Source organism: Pecten maximus, chromosome 15, assembly GCF_902652985.1.
Source record: "Pecten maximus chromosome 15, xPecMax1.1, whole genome shotgun sequence".
NCBI lineage: Eukaryota > Metazoa > Mollusca > Bivalvia > Pectinida > Pectinidae > Pecten > Pecten maximus.
This window is the reverse complement of record NC_047029.1, coordinates 179247-191448: the sequence shown is the minus strand read 5'-3', so window position 1 is coordinate 191448 and position 12202 is coordinate 179247. Positions and strand designations below refer to the sequence as shown.

General features: G+C 33.3%; 1 protein-coding gene across 1 annotated transcript in view; it reads left to right on the top strand.

The window, feature by feature from the left end:
- Positions 1–11513, top strand: part of LOC117344066 — a 114505-nt gene extending 102992 nt beyond the window's left edge. Inside the window, exons 2-3 of the mRNA XM_033906715.1 lie at positions 10726–10985; positions 11439–11513. Of these exons, the coding sequence (XP_033762606.1) occupies positions 10726–10985; positions 11439–11513 (335 nt within the window). The remainder of the gene's footprint in view (positions 1–10725; positions 10986–11438) is intronic.
- The last annotated feature ends 689 nt before the right edge of the window (positions 11514–12202 follow it).

The following is a 12202-nucleotide window of genomic DNA, read 5'->3' as shown; positions in this document are numbered from 1 at the left end:
GAGAGCTCTTGTAAAGATACATAAGTCTTATGATCTCGGGATTCAAATGATGCTGGTTTTGTTTGCATTGTCAGGAATTGTCTGCAGATGAGTGTTTGAGGTATATTTATGACCACTACATAAGATCTGTTATTTCAAAGACAAGAAAAAAATATCTCGTGTTTGAAAGCATTTGTCTCGCAGCAAATATAAAGTATAAAAACCAATATGGCTGTCATGCTTTTAGTTTTGTCAAAGATGGATTGGCATGCTACTTGCCAAGTCCTGTTGATTAGCAGAGAACAGAGGGAACTCTTTGTTGTCATCGAGAGTCGATGTGGTAGAGTGAACTGTGACATTCCGACCTTGTCGTCATGGAGAGTCGGTGTGGTAGAGTGAACTGTGAGATTCCGACCTTGTCTGGACCCGGATGATGATTTATCATTGAGGTCTTATTGTTTTGTAACATTTCATGTCTGGCAATTTATAATGACTTTTTCAATAGTTTACATAGATTATATAGTTTTATATTGGTTTTATAGTTTTACATATTATTTTACATAGATTATATAGTTTTACATAGGTTATAAAGTTTTACATAAGTTTTTTGTTTTACAAAAATTGAATAATTTTACACAGGTTATTAGCTCACCATCATCTGAAGAACCTGTGAGCTACATGTATCTTATGCTATGGTGCAGCGTCCATCGTCTTTCAAAGTTACACTACTAGTCAGAACTATTGAGCAGATTTCAACCAAATTCAGTGTGAAAATCCTTGTGTTTAGAACCAGTTTTGTATAAATGGTGGGCCTGGCCCCATAGAAAGTCATTATGTGATATTTTACTTGACAGGGAAGTCTGGCATGGTCCTAAACCTTTATGACCAGAGATATGATACAAAGTTGATTATTACAAGGTATATATGTACTTTGCTTAATTGACAGAGAGATCACCTTGGCTCTAAACTGTTATGAGTGAGAGTATGGTATAAAGATATTATACATACTTTGTGTTATTGACACAGAGATCATCTGGGCCCTAAACTGTTATGAGTGAGAGTATGGTATAAAGATATTATACATACTTTGTGTTATTGACAGAGATCTGGGCCCTAAACTGTTACTAGAAGTACGGTATAAAGATATTATACATACTTTATTTTATCAACACAGAGATCATCTGGGCCCTAAACTGTTATGAGTGAGAGTATGATATAAAGATATTATACATACTTTGTGTTATTGACACAGAGATCATCTGGGCCCTAAACTGTTATGAGTGAGAGTATGGTATAAAGATATGATACATACTTTGTTTTATCGACACAAGAGATCATCTGGGCCCTAAACTGTTATGAGTGAGAGTATGGTATAAAGATATTATACATACTTTGTTTTATCGACACAGAGATCATCTGGGCCCTAAACTGTTATGAGTGAGAGTATGATATAAAGATATTATACATACTTTGTGTTATTGACACAGAGATCATCTGGGCCCTAAACTGTTATGAGTGAGAGTATGGTATAAAGATATGATACATACTTTGTTTTATCGACACAAGAGATCATCTGGGCCCTAAACTGTTATGAGTGAGAGTATGGTATAAAGATATTATACATACTTTGTTTTATCGACACAGAGATCATCTGGGCCCTAAACTGTTACAGGAGAAATATGATATAAAGATATAACATACATACTGTGTTATTGACAGAGATCACCTTGGCTCTAAACTGCTATGAGTGAGAGTACGGTATAAAGATATTATACATACTTTGTTTTATTGACACAGAGATCATCTGGGCCCTCAGTAAACTGTTATGAGGAGAAGTGTATTTTGGGTATAAAGATATTACATGGCATTTTGCTTTTGTCCTTGACTCACAGCAGCTTCCATTGAATAAAGTCTGGTATGTCTGTCACAGCACCAATGGAATTTCTCCTGTGAGTTTTCCAATACATTCACTGGTTCTGTGTAAATCAATTTGTCTCGTAGGCAACATGGTGGTGTTGGAAATCAGCTTTCTGGGTCTCTTAATCGAAGTGCTTTTTAAAGAACCTGTGGACATTTTTGAAATGTATTGTTTTGAAATTTTAAAAATGTACTGCTTGATTTGATATTGTGGACAGAAATGGAGACTATGAAATTATATATAATCTGTCACATCACATTATAATAGAGTACGTTCTGATATGGTAATGGTTTACATTATATATAGGGTACGTTCTGATATGGTAATGGTTTACATTATATATAGGGTACGTTCTGATATAGTAATGGTTTACATAATATATATGGTACATTCTGATATGGTAATGGTTTACATTATATATAGGGTACGTTCTGATATGGTAATGGTTTACATTATATATAGGGTACATTCTGATATGGTAATGGTTTACATTATATATATGGTACATTCTGATATGGTAATGGTTTACATTATATATATGGTACATTCTGATATGGTAATGGTTTACATTATATATAGGATACGTTCTGATATGGTAATGGTTTACATTATATATATGGTACATTCTGATATAGTAATTAATGGTTTACATTATATATATGGTACATTCTGATATGGTAATGGTTTACATTATATATATGGTACATTCTGATATGGTAATGGTTTACATTATATATAGGATACGTTCTGATATGGTAATGGTTTACATTATATATATGGTACATTCTGATATGGTAATGGTTTACATTATATATATGGTACATTCTGATATAGTAATTAATGGTTTACATTATATATATGGTACATTCTGATATAGTAATTAATGGTTTACATTATATATATGGTACATTCTGATATGGTAATGGTTTACATTATATATAGGGTACATTATGATATGGTAATGGTTTATATTATATATAGGATACGTTCTGATATGTCATTGGTTTACATTATATATAGGATACGTTCTGATATGGTAATGGTTTACATTATATATATGGTACATTCTGATATAGTAATGGTTTATATTATATATATGGTACATTCTGATATGGTAATGGTTTATATTATATATATGGTACATTCTGATATAGTAATGGTTTATATTATATATATGGTACATTCTGATATGGTAATGGTTTATATTATATATATGGTACATTCTGATATGGTAATGGTTTACATTATATATAGGATACGTTCTGATATGTCATTGGTTTACATTATATATAGGATACGTTCTGATATGGTAATGGTTTACATTATATATAGGGTACATTATGATATGGTAATTGTTTACATTATATATAGGGTACGTTCTGATATGGTAATGGTTTACATTATATATAGGGTACATTCTGATATGGTAATGGTTTATATTATATATATGGTACATTCTGATATAGTAATGGTTTACATTATATATATGGTACATTCTGATATGGTAATGGTTTATATTATATATATGGTACATTCTGATATGGTAATGGTTTATATTATATATAGGGTACGTTCTGATATAGTAATGGTTTATATTATATATATGGTACATTCTGATATGGTAATGGTTTACATTATATATAGGGTACATTCTGATATGGTAATGGTTTACATTATATATAGGGTACATTCTGATATGGTAATGGTTTATATTATATATATGGTACATTCTGATATAGTAATGGTTTACATTATATATATGGTACATTCTGATATGGTAATGGTTTATATTATATATATGGTACATTCTGATATGGTAATGGTTTATATTATATATAGGGTACGTTCTGATATAGTAATGGTTTATATTATATATATGGTACATTCTGATATGGTAATGGTTTACATTATATATATGGTACATTCTGATATGGTAATGGTTTATATTATATATATGGTACATTCTGATATGGTAATGGTTTACATTATATATATGGTACATTCTGATATGGTAATGGTTTACATTATATATATGGTACATTCTGATATGGTAATGGTTTATATTATATATATGGTACATTCTGATATAGTAATGGTTTATATTATATATATAGAATACATTCTGATATAGTAATGGTTTACATTATATATAGGGTACGTTCTGATATGGTAATGGTTTACATTATAATAGGGTACGTTCTGATATGGTAATGGTTTATATTATATATATGGTACATTCTGATATAGTAATGGTTTATATTATATATAGGGTACATTCTGATATAGTAATGGTTTATATTATATATATGGTACATTCTGATATAGTAATGGTTTACATTATAATAGGGTACATTCTGATATGGTAATGGTTTACATTATATATATGGTACATTCTGATATAGTAATGGTTTATATTATATATATGGTACATTCTGATATAGTAATGGTTTATATTATATATATGGTACATTATGATATAGTAATGGTTTATATTATATATATGGTACATTCTGATATAGTAATGGTTTATATTATATATAGGGTACATTCTGATATGGTAATGGTTTATATTATATATAGGGTACGTTCTGATATGGTAATGGTTTACATTATATATATGGTATGTTCTGATATGGTAATGGTTTATATTATATATATGGTACATTCTGATATGGTAATGGTTTATATTATATATATGGTACATTCTGATATGGTAATGGTTAACATTATATATATGGTACATTCTGATATGGTAATGGTTTATATTATATATATGGTACATTCTGATATGGTAATGGTTTACATTATATATATGGTACATTCTGATATGGTAATGGTTTACATTATATATATGGTACATTCTGATATGGTAATGGTTTACATTATATATAGGGTACGTTCTGATATGGTAATGGTTTATATTATATATATGGTACATTCTGATATGGTAATGGTTTATATTATATATATGGTACATTCTGATATGGTAATGGTTTACATTATATATAGGGTACGTTCTGATATGGTAATGGTTTACATTATATATAGGGTACGTTCTGATATGGTAATGGTTTACATTATATATATGGTACATTCTGATATAGTAATGGTTTACATTATATATATGGTACATTCTGATATGGTAATGGTTTACATTATATATAGGGTACGTTCTGATATGGTAATGGTTTACATTATATATATGGTACATTCTGATATAGTAATGGTTTACATTATATATATGGTACATTCTGATATGGTAATGGTTTACATTATATATAGGGTACGTTCTGATATGGTAATGGTTTACATTATATATATGGTACATTCTGATATAGTAATGGTTTACATTATATATATGGTACATTCTGATATGGGCTATTTCTATCTTTATTGCCAGAGACTTTTTCTGATTATTAGTTTATGAATTACCAATGTATATGTGATGTTTTACCCCTATACCCAGATATTACAAGTATACCTAAGAATGGCAGAGTTGTGAACTAAAATTGTATTGATTACCTTACCAATTACAGAGTTATTGCCCTTTGATTTTATACTAAATGTTGGCCTGAGAACTTGGATAAGAGATTGCTAAGTCTTCTTAAATTTATTGTTGAAGGTGACAGAGTTATTGCCCTTTGGTTTTTACATCAAAATGTTGGCTGGAGAACAGTTCCCTTGTTTTTCTTTATTGACATCAGAAATGTTGTCTGTAGTGACATCAGAAAGGTTGTCTGTAGTGACATCAGAAAGGTCTGTAGTGACATCAGAAATGTTGTCTATTGACATCAGAGGTTGTCTGTAGTGACATCAGAAAGGTTGTCTAGTGACATCATAAATGTTGTCTAGTGACATCAGAAAGGTTGTCTGTAGTGACATCAGAAATGTTGTCTATTGACATCAGAGGTTGTCTGTAGTGACATCATAAATGTTGTCTAGTGACATCATAAATGTTGTCTATTAATAATTGATAATTGATGTTTTTATGTACATAGGCCTACATCATCGAATTCGAATGGTTATTGTTCAGAAGGTTATTTTTTTAAAAGATATACCCAATAATATGATAAAAAATACAAAATAAATATTGGTTTACCGTGAGGTCCCTTTAACTTTGTTTCGTTTTTAACTGTATATCTGCATTTTGCATTGACTGCTACATTGACCAATCACATACTTCATCTTGACCAGTAACGCCACCTGTCGCGTCATATCCGGGACCAAAACAAAATTAGACGGCTATGCCGAAAAAATGCATTTCAAATCATAATGAAGGTTGTAACAAACAACACAACAGCTAGAGAAATAAGGGAATTGACAGTGGCATTGGAAATAATGCAAGATGGTAGACAAAAATTTAAAGGGGACACTTAAGCTAGGTTAAGATATAAGAGTAAAACTCATGTAAGACTAATACTGTCAGGGGGTGTGATAAGGAAATCAGGCACTGAAATATAACATAATTTGTTGAAATATTACTCCAGAATTTACACTGGATCTGGTGGATGTGTGAAATCTGTAGAAATTAGTTTAGATTATGTTGGAGAATAAGTCTGATGAGAAATAAGACAGATTTGATGAAATGATGTAGGAGTGTACGAAATCAGAATTGACTCCCAGTGATGTGGCAGAAATAGGAGACAGCTAGGAGTTGGAGGTCTGTTATTAATGGCAGTTATGACACACTACTGAAACTTTGGAACATCTAGATCTGTGTGGAACTGTGTGTAATGTTACAGACAAAACGCTATCTAGATAGACAATGTCTCCCGTGAGTAGAGTCGATTTGCACAATGCAGTATATAATTCATCTTGTTTTATGTTGACTGCAAGGCAGAGGCTGCTGTATTACTTCCATAGCTGTCTATATGGTTACGTTTTATGTTCTGTTTCAAATGACGAAATACAAAAGAATAGAGAAATATTTCATAAATAATCAATAATATATATCAAAATCCACAACATTTATACCTTTGTATAATGCTAACTCCTAACACAATTATGTCCATTTTGAAGAGAGTTTGAATTTCTCGGGAATATTTATGGTGTTACCCGACAGGTTTTAAAAGCTTTGAAGACCTGTTGTCTTGTATTCTGAGTAATGGGAGCTATACTTAGCTAAATTTTTAATACCTGTGACATCCCATTTGATGGTGGTTCAAATTAATATAGGCGGGTGGAGGATGACGTGTGGTGAGGAGGCAAGTGTTCAGGAAAACAAAAGGGATATAAGAAGAATGAAAAAAAACAAACACAGAAGAAAAGGACAGACAAGTAAAGGAGAGAAAGAATATATGGATAACATAAAGGAAAAAGAAAGGGAAACAAAAGTATAAACAAATGAAAGAAAGAAAGGGAGAACATATAGTAATGAGAAAGGAAAACAAGAACAAACCAATGAGAGAAAGAAGGGAGAACATGAATAGGAAGGAAATAAAAGAGTAAACAAATGAGAGAAAGAATGGATAACAAAGGAATAAGAAAGGGACAGAAAAGAATAAACAAAAGAGAGAACAAGAAACAATAGGATTCAGGGAATGAGTGACAAGAAAGATATATAACCATATTTATCCTGCAATTGGATCAGTCTATATATAATATCTGACTCCAAGTCGAAGGTGGGCTTATTACTGGACAGTGAAATTGTATATAAGTTGTGGGCTTATTACTGGACAGTGAAATGGTATATAAGTTGTGGGCTTATTACTGGACAGTGAAATGGTATATAAGTTGTGGGCTTATTACTGGACAATGAAATTGTATATAAGTTGTGGGCTTATTACTGGACAGTGAAATTGTATATAAGTTGTGGGCTTATTACAGGACAGTGAAATGGTATATAAGTTGTGGGCTTATTACTGGACAATGAAATGGTATATAAGCTGTGGGCTTATTACTGGACAATGAAATGGTATATAAGTTGTGGGCTTATTACTGGACAATGAAATTGTATATAAGTTGTGGGCTTATTACTGGACAGTGAAATTGTATATAAGTTGTGGGCTTATTACAGGACAGTGAAATGGTATATAAGTTGTGGGCTTATTACTGGACAATGAAATGGTATATAAGCTGTGGGCTTATTACTGGACAGTGAAATGGTATATAAGTTGTGGGCTTATTACTGGACAATGAAATGGTATATAAGTTGTGGGCTTATAACTGGACAGTGAAATGGTATATAAGTTGTGGGCTTATAACTGGACAGTGAAATGGTATATAAGTTGTGGGCTTATTACTGGACAGTGAAATTGTATATAAGTTGTGGGCTTATTACTGGACAGTGAAATGGTATATAAGTTGTGGGCTTACTACTAGACAATGAAATGGTATATAAGTTGTGGGCTTATTACTGGACAATGAAATTGTATATAAGTTGTGGGCTTATAACTGGACAGTGAAATGGTATATAAGTTGTGGGCTTATTACTGGACAGTGAAATGGTATATAAATCCCCCCCCCCCCCCCCCCCCCCCCCCCCCCCTCTGTGGTGTCTATTACTGGAAGTGTGTTCTGTCAGGATAATATGGTGTCTGTCTCTGTCCCTGAACGTGTTTTGTGTCTGATATTTATATACTGCATGGTTCTTATGTATAATAAGTTCCTACACATAACAGAAAAAATGTTACACTATCTCAGAATTTTCCCTTTTAACATTTAGAGGAATTCCGAGGCTACCTGGCAACAATTTCAGTCAGACAGTGACTAAACCATGATGGTATTCCGCAAATTATGTGAGAGTGCAAATCCTGAAAGCTTATATTTCTGTTTGCTTCTCAGCATGGTGAGAAACTGCTAGGAGTCAGCCTCAGGTGTGGGGCCAATATTTTATCCTTGTATGATCTGGAACCAGCAGATGGAACATCCAAATAGTTTTAATGATGTATGCTATCTTAACTTTTGTTATCTCCATGCCTGAAGAGTTAATAAAGTGAATTAAGAGTTATCTCCCTTTTATGCAGTTTTATTGTTAGCAAACTGTACTCTGTGGATGGTAAAACTTTATGTGACCTAATGGCTGGAGAAATCTCCTCCAGTCAAACTCCACCTTGTGGATGGTAAAACTTTATGTGACCTAATGGTTGGAGAAATCCCCTCCAGTCAAACTCCACCCTGTGGATGGTAAAACTTTATGTGACCTAATGGTTGGAGAAATCCCCTCCAGTCAAACTCCACCTTGTGGATGGTAAAACTTTATGTGACCTAATGGTTGGAGAAATCCCCTCCAGTCAAACTCCACCCTGTGGATGGTAAAACTTTATGTGACCTAATGGTTGGAGAAATCCCGTCCAGTCAAACTCCACCCTGTGGAAACTTTATGTGACCTAATGGTTGGAGAAATCCCGTCCAGTCAAACTCCACCCTGTGGAAACTTTATGTGACCTAATGGTTGGAGAAATCCCGTCCAGTCAAACTCCACCCTGTGGAAACTTTATGTGACCTAATGGTTGGAGAAATCCCGTCCAGTCAAACTCCACCCTGTGGAAACTTTATGTGACCTAATGGTTGGAGAAATCCCGTCCAGTCAAACTCCACCCTGTGGAAACTTTATGTGACCTAATGGTTGGAGAAATCCCGTCCAGTCAAACTCCACCCTGTGGAAACTTTATGTGACCTAATGGTTGGAGAAATCCCGTCCAGTCAAACTCCACCCTGTGGAAACTTTATGTGACCTAATGGTTGGAGAAATCCCGTCCAGTCAAACTCCACCCTGTGGAAACTTTATGTGACCTAATGGTTGGAGAAATCCCGTCCAGTCAAACTCCACCCTGTGGAAACTTTATGTGACCTAATGGTTGGAGAAATCCCGTCCAGTCAAACTCCACCCTGTGGAAACTTTATGTGACCTAATGGCTGGAGAAATCCCGTCCAGTCAAACTCCACCTTGTGGATGGTAAAACTTTATGTGACCTAATGGTTGGAGAAATCCCCTCCGGTCGAATTCTGTTGTTTGTAACCTTCTTCTGGGGGACTCTCCCTTTTATCATAATGCCTTTTTAGTTTGGTAAAAAAGTAAAAAACGCATACAAAATTCTCAGGAAAGATGTTATCACTAATGTGCTATATAATTGACATAATTGGTGAGAAAAAAAATCCTAAAACTTGTCACAAATGGCAGATTGCCATGAATACTGTATTGTACTGGGATGTTTTTGTGGTCGCTTCCCTAACAAGATGTTACATATTACTTTGGTTTTTAGTTGTTGCCAATTATTCTTTGTGGAATTCTCTCCAGACAGATGCCAGCTTTTACGTATTTTGTTAACACAAACACTTTAGAAGCTACAGTTTTTTTGTCTGATTAAAGGGAAATAACTCCCAAAAACATCTACAAAACACCTTATCAGTGTTGGCATTCACAACCAACAGTTACTTAAATGTCGGGTAAAGTGTCTGTATCATTCAAAGGAAAGTGTCCTTTATATCCTCAATGTTATTTGATGGTGAAATGAGCTGTTTCCAACTTTTTGTAGGTACGTATATAATGGAATTACTGACCCTCTATACCTGATGATATCACTTAATAAACAAACTATCCAATCAGATGTATGTATGTGACTGGAATAAACAAACTATCCAATCAGATGTATGTATGTGACTGGAATAAACAAACTATCCAATCAGATGTATGTGACTGGAATAAACAAACTATCCAATCAGATGTATGTATGTGACTGGAATAAACAAACTATCCAATCAGATGTATGTGACTGGAATAAACAAACTATCCAATCAGATGTATGTATGTTACTTGACACACAAAGTCATTATCTTCATATTTTCTTTTTCGTTAGTGTGACAAAAAGATTTTATTCTCGTTTTAGCCCCGGTGCAAGTGAAATTGAATCACCATGGTAGTTTGGAGGATATAAAGGGAGGTTACTCCAGTGAGCCAGACACTATCGTGTGGACGTCAAATCATTCAAACTACTCTGCAATACAATCTCGGAGTTTACCACAGAAGCCACCATCTTCAGGTCGAAACCAGGAACAACATCGCAAAAATGCACCTCGTAAAAATCCACGGCGACACACTGTAGGGGGCCCAACCTTAATGCAGGAAACACCCGAGGATACTGCGGAGGTAAGTCAAAGTTTTTCTATTAATAGATGTACAATGTCATTGATACATTTCATGCCTATTTCCGCATTATTGTAAGAAAAGCTGCATTTGATTTAACAAAACAAGAAAAGAAAAAGAATGGATAGGTTTTTGAAAAACCTGCAGATATAGATCTGGGTCTTGGGTAACATAGTAAAACCTAAATGGGAGTCCTTAGCTCACACTACCTATATATAACTAGATCCTAGCAAATACAAAATTATATCAATATGTCCACCCTAGAGAGTGCTCAGTATTTCTATTGATATAGTTGTCATATTTACAAATTTAGATTTGAATGCATCTTGGAATGAAATATTCATCCAAACAAATAGGCAGTACATCACACTGTAGTGGTCAACTGTTGTACTGTAGTGGTCAACTGTTGAGCTGTACATCACATAATGCCTTTTCACTGCATGTCTTACTTTTCAGGAATTTTACAAAAAAAATAAGTGTTGTTTTGGACTAATTGGAATATCTGGGGCAGATATGTACCCAACAACGTAATCAAATTACAGAAAAAAAATATCATTATATTCCAAAATTTTCTTTCAACAGTTTTTTAAGTAGAAAATATCAAAGTTTTAGCCAATAAACATCCTTGATAAAAAAATTGAAACCTGTTTTTGTAATTCTCAGAATAATGTTCAAAGGGAAGCAACTCCTTCATTCTAAAAAGTAATGGAGAAACCCATCGTGTGTGAATAAATCTCTTTTACAGGCTTGTGGAATTTAAATTAAAGAAGCAGATGGTTATACACTCACTAATCTTTGATGTGGAGGGTTAGTGGCTGTTAAAGTACTTTATGAAGTATGATTACTTTGATTACTCTGGTAAAGTACTTGATGAAGTTTTATCATTTGATTACCCGGATGAAAACATGTAGGATAATGTAATAGGTTACACATTGTGTAGTGTTATAACAACGTGCTCTCCTCTCCTATCAGGTTTTAATGCATCATTGAAAAGAACTTTTAATACTTTTTGTTTCTCCGGGAACTGAAGAACAATTATTGTTGATTGATTATGCTTCCGCATGTTTCGTGATATTTCTCCTCAATGGATTATATTTGGTTAATGGGAGTCTGGGGTGTTTTGATCTTCCATAGGAAACATATTTATAGAACTCCATGAGAGAATGAGAAATGTTCACCTTTTGAAGTTTTGGATTGATATGAAAATGGAGGAATGTTTA